We start from the raw sequence: 17,100 nt of genomic DNA on the forward strand, positions 1-17,100 counted from the left end.
TTCAGCAATTTTATTCCTACCTTGCTATTGGTTGTTATCAAAACAATTTTCTTTTGTTTTGAATTGTAGTGATTCTCATCAAACTTTGCTCCTTCATACTTACTCACCACCTTACTACTCGTAGTCTTCTCACTGAAATATAATTATAACTACTTGTAGACCTGGTCAAAGGTTTTAGGCGGGATTTTTACTTTTCAAGTCAATTTGCGAAAAATATAGAATTCCCAAATCAATGTTAAAATATCACATTTTTTACCCTTGACCAGGTACAAAGGATGATACTTCAGAGACGTACTTTTTTCGTTTTTTGCCAAATCATATAATAACCACATTCAATGCAGATAACTTGATTGTCGTATTACACGAGTTTCAGGTCGTCTTTACTGTCTCATCCTTTGTTGGTAACCCTAATATTTTTATTTTAATAAAAAACTATTTTCTCTCTCTAAGACAATTATATACAAGGGAAAATTAATGATTAAAATTTAGTCTGGACAATAAAATGTTCAGCTGGGACAATAAAGTTGTCCTGGATCAAAACCAGCCGGGGCAATAAAGTTTTCCTGGATCAAAACCAGCCGGGACAATAAAGTTGTCCTGGCTCAAAACCAGCCGGGACAATAAAGTTGTCCTGGCTCAAACCCAGCCGGGACAATAAAGTTGTCCTGGCTCAAAACCAGCCGGGACAATAAACTTGTCCTGGCTCAAAACCAGCCGGGACAATAAACTTGTCCTGGCTCAAAACCAGCCGGGACAATAAAGTTGTCCTGGCTCAAAACCAGCCGGGACAATAAAATGGAAAAATCTGAGTGATTGAGTCTGGATGAGGAAGGAAAATGATGTGATTACCAGGGATATAAAGCAGTTTACTGACCTGGAGGAAACCATGACTAGAATTAAAATAATTGTGAATCCAAAACCTCCCATGATATAAAATGTTTCAAGTCCCAGACTTGTCGCTAATCTTCTCAACATTCTTAGCTTTGCCATTCCAGCTAGATTCATGGGAAAATTATTCCATTTTAATTTTTTTGTTAAATTTTAAATTTATAATTTTTTTCCTGAAAGAAATTAAGTATTTGTCAGAAACTCTGATTTTCTAATCCCTATATCTTTGCCAACCAATGTCGAAAACCTTGAATATTCAAAACTACGAATTCTGTTAGATAAAATCATCTAAATTAGAAATATAAAAGGTTTACTCCATCAGGTTGCAAAAACATAGAGATCAGAAAATTTAATTTGAGTTTGTGGCAAAAACTCAATTCCTTAAAGTTGAGTTCTGCAGAGTATGGTGGATACTAAGAGTAAGATTTTTGTTTAGTATATAAACTAAACCTTGAGAAAGGTTTGGGTTGGAATTACTAGGGGAGACAATACTATCCTGAATAATAAATCAGTCACAAACTTTCTCAAACTTGTCTTACCGTTAAAAAAATCAAATATACATATTCAACCAAAAACAAATTTGATTATTGTACATCCATTGAAACATGTATTTAAACAAGTTCATAGCTTTCAAACTTTTATTATTTCTACTTATATCATGTATGTAATCTTTTAACGTCATAAATAATTAAATTAAAAAAGGTTAGGAGGCTTTTAGGTTTAATCTGTTAAAGAAATAATAGTTTATTGAAATATTTACAGAGTGAAAATATCTAATTAAATAATATAAAAGACTAGCTGAAGGGCCGTTGTTGCCCGTATAATATTTTAAAAAATTTCGATTCTTGAAAAAAATAGTGTTTTAAAGAAAAAAAATCGATTTAAAAAAAATTTGATTTTTAGCCTATATTACCCCCCAGGTACGCTAGGGTTCCCTCAAAAAAAAATCAGCCCAAAATAAAAAACACAAATATATAGATAAATAGATATTAGAGATGGGACCGTACTACCAAATCTTTACTTTCTTGAAACAACTTAGAACTGTCATGCAAAATTTTAAAAGAAAAACGAATAGTTTAAAATAATATAATTTTTATTCGTAAAATTGTCTATATGGATTTAGCTCCTGTTAAGAATCTGATGTCCATGGAAGAAATCCGTATTGGAGTTCCTCTGTTCCTAGGATAGGGTTGAGAAATGTCTCCGTCCTCGCAAATGAAAGTGACCTCCTGCGGTTGTCCGTCCACGAGATCTCCGTAGGTAACTGATCTCTGCTGGGTGAGGACGGAGAGTGGAGGAAGGAAATCATCGTCTGCGTCCTGAATAGAGTTCTTCCTACTCGGGAGTTCAAGATTATCAGTATCCGGAGTAGTTTCAGGACCTGGAGCTTGTTTTCCAGGTTTAGGAGTTCTTAGAAGGGGAAGAAGAGATAAAATAAGACAACCTGAAATAAATGAAAACTTAATGATTAAGATTATTTGAAAGGAATTGTGTCTTTGCCACAAACTCTGATTTTTTAATCCCTATATCTTTGCAACCCAATTTCGTACACCTTAGTTATTTCAAACTATAAATTCTGTTAGATTAAATAGTTAAAATTTTAAATCTCATGGATCTACTCCATCAGGTTGCAAAGATATGGGGATTAGACAATTTGAGTTTGTGACAAAGACTCAAAAAGTAATCATTTCCTTTCTAAAGGAAATAAATACTCGCCTTAAACTCTCATTTTCTAATCCTCATGCATTTGCAACATACGGCTGCAAAGATTAAAGGATTAAAGAATTGTAGTATGAGAGGAGTAATCAGTTCCTGTATCCTCACCTAGTAGAATGGAGAAACTACTGAAAAGGTAGCCCAGGTTATATCCGTAATCTTCACTATAAAAACCAAAATCTTTATTGTATTCTAATTTTTCAGTTTTAATTTGTTTTCTCCTAAGTCCAACCTGATTAATCTATTGATGAGTATCCCTACCGGAGTAGGTCCGGCTTGAACTAGGTTCAACAATGAAGACGACCACAACAGGTTCTTTGCTTTCATTCGGTCATAAACTAACATTCTGAGAATATATTTTTCGATTAATTATACTCTGTTATCGTTAAATGTTTGTTTTCTTTGTTGTGTTTATTCTCATAAAACTCTCATTTTATATATTTCTTTTCTTCTCTCTCTCTATATTACGTTTTTAAACCTGAATACGAATGTATGAGCTCCAAAGGGAATTCCATAGATCCAGACGAACACGGTCAACACAGGTTTAGATCCATCTTTACAATATTATCTTTCATTATGGTTGTTTTGTTAAATCAAGAAAACTCACATTTTTGTGAATTTTAAGCCCATTAAAGTATAGAAATAGAAAGAGGACAATTATATATTTTTGATGTTGTTGTAAACCAAATAGTTTTTCAACTTAAAAATTAATTTATTGAACTGGACCTGCGTTCACTTGTTCAATTGTTGTGTTCATTGTCCCTTATACTATTTATAACTCAAGTACAACAGTCGTCTTCTTATTTCATAGTTTGTTTGGGTCCCGACCCAACCCACTGCTGGATGAACAAGCAAAGTCATGAAAGTATAATAGAACCTAGAACTGGAATAAGCATTGATACTCCAATCATCAGAAGAAACATCTTAGTGAGGAAAAATTTCTTAAATCTGAAAAAAAATCTATAATCTGATCTTGCATGAAATATACAATATATACTCTAATTGTTGTATGGTAATTTGACTGTATATATAAATTTAAGACAAAGCCTATAAAGATTTTTATCTGGTTGAAAATGATAAACTAGATTAAAAAGTAACCTGTAGTGTACCAGCGTAAAACCAAGGATGGATCCTACTCCTATCCCGAGTCCTAGTTGTAACTCCAACCCTACATCTCCGGTCTGTGCTGGGATTAGGAAGATCGGAGAGAGGATTCCTAGACTAGATACTAAGCTTGAGAAGGCAAACACTTTGAAGGAACGGGTTCGAGCACATGTGAAGTCGAACACTGGAGCCTGGACTAATATTTTGATTTTATTAACCCTATGCTGTTAGAAAACACAAACAAACCCACAATTTTGCTGGAAAAAGTATTAGAGAATTTTGGACTTCCCTATCTTTTGTTGCTAATGTTATTGGCTCAAAACCTCTGAAGGACTTGTAATTATGAAAATTAAGATAAAAGATTTCCTTGATTTCTTGGTGTTTCGGAGCTCCGCCTTTTTTACACTGAAAAAATTAGCAAATCAGATTGAAAACAATTTTTTTTAATTAGATTTTTATGTTCTATTTCTTGGACCTTAATCTTCCTCTTTTGGTTCTTGAGATGCAAGATTGCTCTTCTTTGCGGATGATACAGTGAGGCAGATCGATAGAACATTCCAGCAATAGAAACCAGGACCAGTAGGATAGAACAGGACTTTAACAGAAGATTTGGTTTAGAAACCAGGACTAGTACGATAGAACATTGGTTTAGAAAGAAAGACTAGCAGGGTAGAACAGGACTTTGATAGAAGATTAAGTTTAGAAACCAGGACTAGTTAGGATAGAACAGGACTTTAACAGAAGATTTGGTTTAGAAACCAGGACCAATAAGATAGAACAGTTCTTTAACAGAAGGTTTAGTTTAGAAACCAAGACTAGTAGGATAGAACAGGACTTTAACAGAAGATTTTGTTTAGAAACCAGGATTAGTACGATGGACCAGTTCTTTAACCGAAGATTTAGTTTAGAAACCAGGATTAGTACGATGGAACATTGGTTTAAAAACAAAGACTAGCAGGGTAGAACAGGACTTTGATAGAAGATTTGGTTTCATATTTCATATTTTTCATATTTTTATTCAACTACAAAGCACGAGATAATACATATTAAAAATCACAGTTTACTATGTAGTTTGGACCCGCCTAACCAGAGTAGGTTGTTTTTATTGGTTGGCCCACTATAAACGAATGAGAATTGCAGATAAAAACAATGTACATTGTACATTTTAAACATAAAAATGATGATAAATTAGGAAAGAGGTAAGGAGGAGGTGAGGGAGTATAAGGGAAAGGGAGGATACTCAGCGTAAGGGTTGGAACAGAGGGTAACATAAGTTATTAGAATCATGTTTATGAACTACAGGGTGAAGAAGATAGTAAAGACTAAGTTTATCCACATGATACACAGTTTTTTTTTTTAAGATATAATTTGCATAACTATCTAAATAGATCTTGGCGACTTTTCTTTTAAACGATTTTGCAGATTTAGTTTCTTTAAGCTCTAATTCAATAGAATTCCATATTTTTGGAAATAAGGCAGAGGGAAAACTTTCTAGGGTTTTAAAGAGAACTCGCTCAAGTTTATATGATTTTGTTCTATTTGGTTCAGCTAAAGAATTAAACATATCCTGGAAGGAAGCTGGAAGGTTTTCATAAAAGTATTTATGCATAAAAGATAGAACACCTAGTTTATATGTATCATCAAGATTTAGGAGTTCTAATCTGAAAAATATTCGATCTGAATGTGCCTTAAATGAACTATTATTTACTGCTCTAATTGCCCTTTTTTGCAAAGACTTGATTTTCTGTAGTTTAGCATTTTTTACGCCTTACAAGTGCATTATAGACTAGTAGACGAATGTTTAACGGTAAAATGTTTTTAATCTGATTCAAAGCAAAAATTGAGCTAGCAAGCAAAAATTGAGCTAGCTTAGAAACCAGGACTAGTAGGATAGAACATTGGTTTAGAAACAAAGACTAGCAGGATAGAACAGGACTTTAATAGAAGATTTAGTTTAGAAACCATGGACCAGTAGGATAGAAGGAGAGAGTTAGAAGTTTAAAAAGATAAAGTTTGAATCGGTTCTTTTCGAGATATTTTCTACTAGAGTCTAAAATAACCTGTATTTCATCTTTATATTGTTAGAAGTGTATAATAAGATAAGATAACCTGGAAACATCTCCTCCATCCAAACTTGATGAGGAGCTGGTTTAAACTCCAAGGAACTACACCAATCCCTACCATCAAGTAAGTCTGGTCAAGGTAATCACATGGCATTTAAAAAAAGGATAATAAACATAGAGAAACTTATAGATTTCTCACCTAGAAAAAATATAAATGACATAAAACAAAGTGGTTCCTTTAACCTGCCTAATTCTATAACCCAAACCTACCTCCTCCAGTCCCAATGATTATCACTGCCTCCACCATCCCTCTCTTCTTCTTGAAGTACTGCCCCAGCATTGATGGTCCTGCACACTGCACCATAGAGTATCCAACCCCAACAAAGATGGCATGACTAGAATCAACAGATACATAGAATATGAATCTCAAACAATGTCTACTCACTACACTTCGGAAATTGTTCAAATAAACTAAAATTTTAATCCCTTAGTTAAAGAATTACAAGGTTTGCAAAGATAAGGGCATTAGAAAACCAACCAGCGTAGGTTTAAATCAGGCAGACCACATTTAAAAATCTGCTAATTAGATAGATATTATTCACCTGATAAGAACCTGATGATATTCTCTAGCAAATGAATTAAAAAGAGTTCCTAGTGAGAGAACTATTCCTCCAAGAACTGCGCAGAGTCGGGATGATTTATGTTTACAGAAGCTGGTGACTAGAGGAGATATAAGGTAGGATACAGTGAGGGGTGAGACCCAGAGGAGCAGAACCTTATACTGGGATGGTCTGTACAACCAGATCGTAGCTTTAGTAAGAATCCCTGCTCCAAAGACGAGTCCCTGTGAGTAGTAATGTGTATTAAATTGGTGCGTATTTGGTTCTTTTTTGCCTATATCTACTTTAGGGTCAAATTTTGCATAGTGCAACTAAAGCAAATTTTGCATAGTGCAACTAAAGCAAATTTTGCATAGTGCAACTAAAGCAAATTTTGCATAGTGAAACTAGAGCAAATGTTTTAAAATTGTTTATTTGAAACATTTGTTTTTCTCATACTAAAGCCAATTACAGAAAATATATGCAAAAAACGAACCAAAAACGATGCAAAACAAACGTGTTAGAACGATCGTTTTTGGATCGTTTTTCAAATTTTCTTAGTTTAATGAAAGCAAACTTTGACAGAATACAGTTTTGATCTCTTGTAAGTTTTATTAAAAATTTCCAAAAAAAACTAACCAAACCGATTAACGACACTACCTGTGAGAGAATGGTTACGATGATGAATGAGAAGAGAACTATATATCCCCAACCTCCCTCCGGGTAGTATTGTCTGAAGAGAACAGATCCTTGTATTCTACCCCGTAGCAACCAATCACCAGCCTCAATCCTACAAAACCATTAAACATGGAAAATACCTTTCACCAAGAAAATAGAAATAAAATTATCAAAAGTTCTCTCTAACCACTGATTTTAAAAGAATTTTTTACCTTTTATAAAACACATAAAATATCTGGTGGTCAATAATGGATTCTGATGTTTTATCAGGTAAAATATTTCTTTAAACTTCAATTAACAATAGGAATTAATTATAAATATTTTCAGGAATATTGATTGGGAAATAAATACGCTATAAAGTCACTTCGTTGCTTTTCTTTAATCACGTATAAATGGTATTTTGAATCTATGCCATTAGCTTGGATTATGCACTGTTTGCATAGCAACAGTTTTGCAACTTTCGTAAGAGACCTTTTCTGAACTCTAGTCTAACACTACCTTCTCCGGCTGAGCAGAGATTGACAAATATCAACCTTTCTCCGGGTTACAGGCCAACCTTCAGGGGTTCGTTTTAATCTGCAGCTCCGGCACAAATCCGAGCCTAGAGATTTTTAGATTAAAATTGCAGCTAAACATTACTGCAGCTTCAAGATGTTCCTGACTCCTGTGAGCAAGAATGTCCCAAACTCTCTGTAAAATGTTTATTCAGAATCCCGCCTGTATCGTGCATTTCGCGGTTTAAAAAAAACAACATTTTAAGCCATGCAATTCATAAAAAATATTAAGTAATTAAGTCTTTGCCACCAACTCTGATTCTAAAATCTCTAAATCTGTTCAGCCCAATATTGTAGACCTTAGTTATTTCAAAATATAATTTCTGTTAGCTAAAATAATCTAAGTTTAAAATATCAAAGGTTTACACTATTCGGTTGCAAAGATCTAGGAATTAGAACATTTGAGTTTGTGGCAAGGACTTAATACCTTTAAACTAACTTCTAAAAAACTGGTTAAATTTCGTTCCAGTTCAATGTGCTTTAAGTCCTCATTTGCAAGGAATACACCTGTTTTGTGTGACAACTTAAATATCTGCATTTCTGGCAAAAATACATATTTTACACTTCAATACAAATTTCTATGAACTTATTTATCATTAGTTTTGCATTTGGCATTATTTCATATCAATAAATGTTCGTAAATCTAGCTAATCTAGAAAAATACGAAAAATAAAAAGCTTGATTACACAAAAACGCGATGGAAAGGAATTGAGTTTTTGCCCCAAACTCAAATTTTCCAATCCCTATATCTTTGCAACCTGGAGCCTTTACATACTTTAAACTTGGACTATTTGATCTAACAGAATTCATGTCTTGAATTATCAAGAGGATACAACTTCTGGTTGCAAAGATAAGATATTTATGGATTAGAGAATCATAGTTTGTGTTAAAAACTCAGTTCCTTGTTCAAGTTTAGTTATTTCTTAGCCTAGGGAACATCGCGGTAAGACAGACTTAGTAATGTTCCTAATCCCAAATATTTAGAATTACGAGTATTTTGAAATGTAAGTGAACAATCCCTTTAAGATCCAGGTCATAGAGAAAACCTTTATTTTCTTGATAAAAGTTAATTTGATAAATGTGAAATTTATTTTGACATTACGATCAAGATCTCGCTCATCTAGATTTCTTGAAATTCATTCATTATTTCTCTTATCTTGAAGGAAAGTTTGGTAACAAACCCCAATATTTTGTGGAGAGGAGCTGAGTTTCTAATCGCTATATCTTTGCAACCCGATGAGGTAAACCTTTGATATTTCAAATTGTAAATTATGCAGTTAGATTTTATAGTATGAGTCTGAAATATCAACGGTTACAACGATGTAAGGATTAGAAAATTTGATTTTGTGACAGGAACAAGATTCATTATTGAACCGAAATATGTGTTTAAAATGTACTTTTTAGGAGAATAAAATTATTTTTTAATAAGGAATAAGGTTTCATTGCCATAGAAAAGTACTGTTCAAAACTTCATTGTTAATTGAATAATGAACATTTGAAATCATAAAAAGTTCTTAAAATCTTTCTTTAAAAAATTAACAAAGATATGCTTAAACAGCAATAAAAAAGTTCAAAGTTTAATTATTTAAATTTAAAGGGTTATTTAGAGTAGAGGGGTTGGGGTGCTTTGACATATTATATTTAAAGACACCTTTGCTCCTGGATTCATCTAGATTATAAAATATTCCCTCTTGAGGTTCAATATATACTGCAGAGTGGGAGCATTCGTCCGGCTCCAGGTGTGGAGAACCCTGTTCTTCTATATCTCCAGGTACTCCACCTTCCTGGCCAGGATCCTGAACAGGCCCGGATAAGCAAGTTTCGTAAACATGTTTTTAGTGATGGGACTAAACCACTCAGTCTAGTGTCACTTTTCCTATTCAGTCTAGAGAATATGATAACATGGATCCATGAGTCGATTATTAGAAAATTTATGTGGAGAACTGCTCAATGACTGGTCAAACAATCTGAAATCTAATTAGAAATCAGGAGAAACAATGGGTTATGGAAACCATGTCAGAGAAATTAAATTATATATTTAGGATGTGGATCAAGATTTTCTATTATAAATAAACATTAATACATCAAGATTTGAAATAAACATTAATACATTCGAATTACATTTTTTATCAAACAATCAATTTTTAATCAAATCAGATGCGTTAGTGTTGACAAAAAAATAAATGGTTAGCTCCATCATAACGATTGTTAACTTCTTCAGCGATTTAGAACGAATAACGATTGATCATATTAGCCATTCCTCTCACTAAAACGAAATGAACCTCGACTGCATCTTTTTGTAGCAAAAACAACGAGGACGCTGTATAGAAAAGTCGCGCGCTAAGGTTGTCATGTCTAGAGATAAAGCAAAAGTCGGAAGTTAAAATCATGAAGATCCCCGTTGCAAATAATGCATTGCATTAAATCAAATCTTTAGAACTAGGGAGTTAAGCCTGGTTGAGATTTTGCATTGTGTGTCCTTTGTAACCGGAAAGTTAATCCTGGTTGAGATAGCCTGTGTGGCATTGAGAATAGAAGAGATAGTCCTGGTGGATCTTGGTATTGAGTGTACCTGGATAGATACATTTAGAGCAAAATTGTTATGGAGTAGGTATTTGCTACAAAACTATAAAACTCATTAGAAGTTTCGTACGCGAAATTGTTTTAAAAATTCTCATTTCTTTTATACATAAATTATAAGATTGAAATGGTAAAACTTTTTTTTAAAGTGTTTGTTATTGATGCTTTTTCTTACAGAAGTTATTAGAACAGTGCTTCTAATAGCGTTAAATGACTCTTTGCACTCAATCCCCGATATTCACAATAGCATACCCTGTAAACAAATTTATTTAGAATTATGTTTAACTTCGCAGCCTTTTGCGAACCCTCATGAAGATCTAAAAATCTTTAATCTTTAAAAATGGACGAGAAATTTTGATTTTGATACAGGTCAGTCTGAAGAATATATAAATAGTAAAATATTTTTGAAACAATGATTGACTTTATCCACAATCATTCTCGTAGTATTTATATATCTATAGATTTTCAGCACCGAAATGGTAAAACCTGCGCTGTGGGTAAAACAAGAACCATCTCTCCTAGATACGGAAGAGAGCTTGATCTGCGATCACTGGTGATCATTTTCTGTATATTCTCTCAAGATTAAGTTTACTGTTTACTCCGATATGTTTCAGTCCTGAAAGATTAGCGGAGAATGAACCCGGTATTCCCTGTCCGTGTCCTCAGGTTTATTCTGGTTCCAATCTCTTCAAGAAACCCATTTCTTACAATCCTCACGGGAATATTGAAGTAACTCGAAAATTGTAATTTTTCTGTTTTGTCACACAAACATTGAAAAATACACAAAAACAATCAAATACACAAGCAAATGGGATATCTCTGACTGAATATTGATATTTTGATCTTAATTAAGATTAAACTTTTGACGAACATAAAATATGTGAATCTATGTATTTTGCTTAAGCTTGTTGGTTTCGTATTCAATAAACGCCAAAACGGCTAAACTCGGGCCAAACTTTTTTTAGTGGCATCTTATATATGACCCAAGGAAAGGTTTATGGAAGGTCGAAATTGAAGAATTTTGCCTAGAAAAATGTAAATTTTAAAATCTTTGTAAATCCTTAAATAAAAACTGAACAATTTTTTAGTTTTACGCTGAACAAACCAATTGTCTAATATATACAACATACATTTTCATTATTTTATTTGTTTGTTTGAATCCAATAAACTTGGAAACAGTTTAACCGATCGATCCCGTGTTTGCGAAACAGCTCCAGGGGTGACTTATGCATTGTCAAGATTAAAAAGCTTAAAAGTTTCATAAAAATCTATCTATATAATAGCTCTTTGCTCATTTATATCTATTTGTTATATGTTAGCTGAAGCTGGCCAAACGGCTGGACCGAATTGGCTGAATTTTTTAGAGAACCTTTAAGTACCCCGGGGTAACATAGTCTAAAAAAATCTAAAAATTGTTTCTTAAAAATTCAATTTTTATTTTTAAAATTCAAAATTTTTTTTTCAAAATTCAAATTTTTTTTTTAACTATCTTTAAAATTTCACGGGCAACGCCGAGCACTTCAGCTAGTTGATAAATAAAAGTAATAACAAAAAATTCACGAAAAATATCTGAATCAAAATATTGCCGAATAATTACAAAGATCGTAAAATGGAACTTTTTATGCAAACAATTTAGTCATGTCAAAATATATATAATTTAAAATATTGAGATGTGATTATAATATTGATAATGCTTATAAGGCATGAAACATGATGAATCTTTATGATTTACGGCGTTGGACGCTTTTTCTCCATCAGTGATCAGTTCATGGATGCCAGGAATATGAAATGAATCTGAAAACCATGGAAACATGGAGTTTCTTGTCCTTACTGACCTACTCCTTACTGACGTATTCAGATTGATGAACTCATTTTTGTTCAAATAGAAAATAAAAATTCAGCGCGGAGAGCAAAGAAAAAAAAATTATAAAAACTTTTTAATAAAATTTTGTCAGAAAGGCAAAAGTTAAAGTTATTTTAGAATATAAAAAAAGTTGACAATTTATAATAAAAAAGTTGACAATCATCTATATATAAATTTGGCTTGTCTGTCTGTTTGTTTGTTTGTATCCAATAAACGTCAAAACGGCTGAACCGATCGGGCCCAAATTTTTTGTGGGACCTCACGGAGCCCCAGGGAAGGTTTATGAATGATCAAAATTTCAAATATTTGTCTCCATCAAAATTCGATCTTCATTAAATTTTTGAAAATTTTGAAAATCCACGACATTTTTGTGAAAATCCGCGAATTATTTTTGTTTTGTTTTACGATGTACACAAAGAGAACATGTTCACAATTAATTTAGAAGATGGGCGCGAAGCGCCCTCTAAGGCTAGTATAATAAAAAAGTTGACAATATATATTAAAAAAGTTGACGATATTTAAAAAAACCGAATTGTCCCTTGTTACGAAAAGCAGGAGGAAAGTTTCTCACGAAGCTTTTAAAGACAAAGATTTAAATATTACAAATAATTAATCAAAGAACTAGGCATTTTATAATCTTTAGAAGATAAGAGAACCAGAGAAAAAAGTACCAGAGGAGAAACAAATACCAAATTCATAAAAAATATTTTAATTAAACTTTAAAACTACAAAAGTAGTAAACTAGTAAGGTAGTCTACTAGTAAACTCGCAAACTATTAAACTATTAAACTATTAAACAGAAGCTAGTAACTTTGTGGAGCTATCAACTCTGCTGAACTATTAATGTTGCGGAGCTGTTAGCTGTTAGCTATTAACTCTGCGGAGCTATTAATTCTGCGGAGCTATGTATTTAGTTTAGCTATGCAGAATTATATGTATCCTTGCTTGTATATATTAATATAAATATCTATAACTAGCTATTGATAGCTGAATATACTTATCAGGCTATATTATGTTAATAGTCTGAGTTATGAATCAATATAAACTTGGGAGCTGCACTTAACCTAAGGTAGAAGATTATATTTGTATATAAGTCTTTCTACTTGTAAGGTTCTTTGTGCACTCCGTTTCTTTTTGCTTTGATTCATTATATAGAGCGCTGGCAGCATGTTCTAAATATATATGTCTATATATAAATATATACATGAATCCTAATTGGTATTCCTAATCCGTTCTAGATTACAACAATATTCACTTTTTAAAGAATGTGTTAAGAAAATTATTATTCCTTGAGATTGTTTCTGTCATGAAGATTAAAAACACACTGGTTAGTTTATATGGCGTATGTATAGTGTATAAAGGTGTGGTGGGGGTTGATCAGATCTAATTAACGAACTTTAAATCAGGAGGGGTATTTAAACCTTTTTAAGAATTTATAATAAACATTACTCTTTTTTTTAAATACTGAATTACAGTTTACAATTAAAAAAAACTATTTTTTTCTGTTTATTCTTGTAAGTTCAGTCATAAAATCTCTGATGTATTTAGATTCTCGTACTTCAAATAACCTTCTCCTGAGGTCCCAAACCTTCTCTAGAACGCTAACTTTTAGACAGTAGAGTTCATGTCCAGGAAGGTTAAAATGTTCTCCTGTTATAGGCTAGTTTGTTTGCAGATTTCTAATGTAACCAATATGTTCTTTCACTCTTTCATCTAAAGATCTTGTTGGCTGTCCTATATATTGTAGTTTACACTTCTCAGTTACATGTAATACAGTGAACAACATTTCTGGTCTTACAGTTGAAAGTTCCATTAATCTGAATCTTTTCACTGGTATTAGAGGATTGTATAACTGTTCCAGGCTCTAATACTAGTAAACTCTATATCAATGAAACTATTAAACTATGGAACTTTTTAACAATTTAACAATNACTATTAAACTATTAAAATATGAAACTACTAATCTATTAAACTATTAAACTATTAAACTATTAAACTATTAATCTATTAAACTACTTATCTATTAAACTATTAATCTATTAAACTATTAAACTATTACTTATTTGGTTAATTTGAGGGTTAACCAAATAGCCTATAAGCTATTCATTGGTATGATACCTTTGCATTCACACTATTTGTATATTTTCAAAATATAACTTAATCTTATTTTTAAACATTTGACGGTTTGCTACGTTTTCTCTACTTCCCCCAAAATCCCCGTGATTTATTGAAGCTTTGGAATCTCGGAACCGGTTTGTCTGAGAAAGAAAGTCGTCTTTGCATATATGTGTTAATGTCATTGACATATGATAATTTTAGATTTTATTGGGCTGCTGTTACAGAAAAAAAACGTTTAATTAGTGTCTATGCAAAGGTATCACATTCACACCTTTCCGCTGGAATTCTAAAAATTAAATCGGTTTTTTTCTCCGGTAGTAGTTGAAAGACTAATACCAATGAATAGCGCAATATGCTTATTAGTTTACCATGAAATTACCCAAATAAGTGAACGGTCCCTTTAAACTAACGGCCCAAAAAACTGTTTAATGAAAATAAGAATATTTCAGCAATCTTATTAGTATTTGATGCTGTTAAAAAGCAATTAATATTACCAATTGATTGAAAACCAACTTATTAAGTGAAATGGATCTGTGTCAACTAAACAATTCATTTATTTCATGTTCTTTGAACTATCTAAAGTCATAACTTGAGTCAAACAGTCGTCTTCATATTCCAGAGTTTAATGGTTCTCAAAGATATGAAGATGAATATATTCCTATAGTTAAACAATAAGAATAAATCTTGCGACGATAAAAAAGCGAGGTTTTAAGATAAATCTCTCAACAGTCTCATGACTGGAGGCCGTCCTTGAAACCATGAACGGAGGTTGGTTGGCCTCTTTAGTCTCAGTCTCATGACTGTATCATGAGTTCTAAGAGATATTCTCTTTTATATCCATTCATGGTTGAAACACTTTCTTCTATTCATAATTTAGAACACAATTTTGGTTTTAACATTTTATAGAGATTGTGAAATAAGTAATTTAAAGGATTTAAAGTGATCTCACAGCTTCAATGATTCATTGTATAACACTACTACTCTTTAACCTTTAATTAAAAACAATTACCTGTAAAACCCATAATATTGTGGAATAATAAGACGACTTTTAAGCAATCTTTTGTATATTTATTGTTGTTATAAAGCAAATTGTTTTACCAAATATAAAATTTTTCAGTGAATTTGTTCTGTGAACACTGCACAATTGCCGTGTTTTATGCCCATTTGAACAAATTGAAATCATAGTGGTCAACCTTTTCCTCATTTGTATGGGCCCAAACTCCCACTGCAGAAAGCTTGTTTTTTTACGTGGTATGGAAAAGAGCCATTTGGCCAAATAATAAATGATAAAAAATCTGACTTATATTTCTTGAAGAAATATTGCATATTGGTGATACTTTTAGCGCTTTATGCATTTTGCATTTGCAAGAGGAGATATTATTGCATGTTATTATGATAGTAATAGTATGGAAAATGTTGCACTAAAAAGTATGAGAGATAAATGTTGTTGCTGTAAGGAGTATTAGAGGAATCAGAGTATGGATCTAAAAAGTATAGGAGTATGGATCTTTAAAAAATATAAGAGATACATATTGTTGCTCTAAGGAGTATGAGATTATGAAAGAGTATGAAAAATAAATATTGTTGCTCTAAGGAGAATGAGAATATGGATCTCTGAAGAGTATATAACAGATAAATTTTGTTGCTCTAAGGAGAATGAGAATATGAATCACTGAAGAGTATGAGAGATTAATATTGTTGCCCCAATTGGAGTATGAGAATATGCATGATCTCTAAAGAGTATGAGAATATGGATCTCTTAAGAGTGTAGGAGATAAATATTGTTGCACTAAGGAGATAAAGAATCTGAAACTCTAAGGGAGTATGAAAGTATGAATCTCTAATGAGTTTGAAATATTGTTGCTCAAAGGAGTATGAGAATATGAATCTCTAAAGAGTATGAGAGATTAATATTGTTGCTCTAAGGAGTATGAGAATATAGATCTCTAAAGAGTATGAGAGATTAATATTGTTGCTCTAAGGAGAATGACAGTATGNGTTCAGAACTTTTTTTACATTAAATGTTTACAATAGCCTTTAGCCTTGAGAATTGAGAAAGATAAAAATATTCTTTTTAAAACTAACTATTGTGTAATAAAATTTCTACAATAACTCTATTGGTTTTCTTATTCCTGTGATACTGATTTTCGCCATTCTTTCTTTCTTTTCATTCTGCAGGGGGGGGGCGCCCCCCCTCTCAGGTGCTAGGGGAGGGCGCGCGCCCGGCCACCCCCCCCTAGTTGCGCCTATGCCTGTATCCGCCCCTGTATGCATGGTGCCTTAGTTATTGTGGAAAAATGACTATACTGCAGTAGAAACCAGAAAACAATTATAATGTTGTCATCTTTCTTTCTATATATATCTTGGGAAATATGACTAATACATGGATTTTTTTGAGACTGAATACTAATTTATTTCTAAAAAATGTGCACGAACTTACTGCAAAATCATGCTCATTGCTTTATCAATTTAGTTCCATAGCTAACATAATGAATGAACTTTATGACATCAAGACTACATCTGATGATCTGTCCTAGATTTTACTCAGGTATACCAGGTGAATCCTGCTGGATTAGGAACTAGAAAAACACACTCAACACACCCGTTGGCAAAAATAATTTCCATAATTTTCTCTGACCTGTTACACGTAAGTTTGTGTGTCCGTGAGAGTGTGTGTTTGCAGTTTTATGTCTGCTAGGAGAAAGCTGCACGGTCTTGCACTCAGCTGGTTGGAGCACCAGGGCGCAGGAATTCTCAAACCGATTCCCGAACCGGCCGGGACAAAACTCAGTCAGTCTGAGTCCGACTTTACTTAGGTCTTGATCTGGATTCAGGAGAGATACGTGCATTAAAACTTGAGAAATTATCCGGACGCTTACTGTACGAGTTGTACTGTGTCTTCAGTATTTAATTATCTCGGAGAACATGAAACTTGA

At 32.6% G+C, this 17,100-nt stretch overlaps 2 protein-coding genes across 2 annotated transcripts; both read right to left on the reverse strand.

Moving 5' to 3' along the window:
• Positions 1-1,831: 1,831 nt before the first annotated feature.
• LOC111696370 (uncharacterized) lies at positions 1,832-3,907 on the reverse strand. Its single transcript, XM_023465962.1, has 6 exons — positions 3,703-3,907; positions 3,482-3,552; positions 3,083-3,158; positions 2,837-2,950; positions 2,713-2,768; positions 1,832-2,332 (listed from the first exon to the last, which is right to left on the reverse strand). Exons 2-6 carry the CDS (start codon positions 3,525-3,527, stop codon positions 1,998-2,000), a joined length of 627 nt encoding a protein of 208 aa, XP_023321730.1. The 5' UTR covers positions 3,528-3,552; positions 3,703-3,907; the 3' UTR covers positions 1,832-1,997.
• Positions 3,907-10,790, reverse strand: LOC111696369 (uncharacterized). The gene is made up of 9 exons (XM_023465961.1): positions 10,669-10,790; positions 9,254-9,398; positions 7,547-7,649; positions 7,031-7,160; positions 6,374-6,615; positions 6,042-6,166; positions 5,818-5,885; positions 4,184-4,303; positions 3,907-4,113 (listed from the first exon to the last, which is right to left on the reverse strand). Exons 1-9 carry the CDS (start codon positions 10,741-10,743, stop codon positions 3,928-3,930), a joined length of 1,194 nt encoding a protein of 397 aa, XP_023321729.1. The 5' UTR covers positions 10,744-10,790; the 3' UTR covers positions 3,907-3,927.
• Positions 10,791-17,100: the final 6,310 nt, after the last annotated feature.

This window comes from Eurytemora carolleeae, unplaced genomic scaffold (assembly GCF_000591075.1).
Source record: "Eurytemora carolleeae unplaced genomic scaffold, Eaff_2.0 scaffold28, whole genome shotgun sequence".
Classification (NCBI taxonomy): domain Eukaryota; kingdom Metazoa; phylum Arthropoda; class Copepoda; order Calanoida; family Temoridae; genus Eurytemora; species Eurytemora carolleeae.

Excerpts from the sequence above, each read along its gene's own strand:
- LOC111696370 (XM_023465962.1), bottom strand. The coding sequence starts at position 3,527 with ATGTTTCTTCTGATGATTGGAGTATCAATGCTTATTCCAGTTCTAG. Across the intron at positions 3,159-3,481 it reads AATGCTTATTCCAGTTCTAG|ATGGATCTAAACCTGTGTTG; the intron begins GTTCTATTATAC and ends AATATTGTAAAG. Across the intron at positions 2,951-3,082 it reads GCTCATACATTCGTATTCAG|AATGTTAGTTTATGACCGAA; the intron begins GTTTAAAAACGT and ends ATATATTCTCAG.
- LOC111696369 (XM_023465961.1), bottom strand. The coding sequence starts at position 10,743 with ATGATCACCAGTGATCGCAGATCAAGCTCTCTTCCGTATCTAGGAGAG. Across the intron at positions 6,616-7,030 it reads TCGTAACCATTCTCTCACAG|GGACTCGTCTTTGGAGCAGG; the intron begins GTAGTGTCGTTA and ends TACTACTCACAG. Across the intron at positions 5,886-6,041 it reads AATCATTGGGACTGGAGGAG|GGATTGGTGTAGTTCCTTGG; the intron begins GTAGGTTTGGGT and ends ACTTGATGGTAG.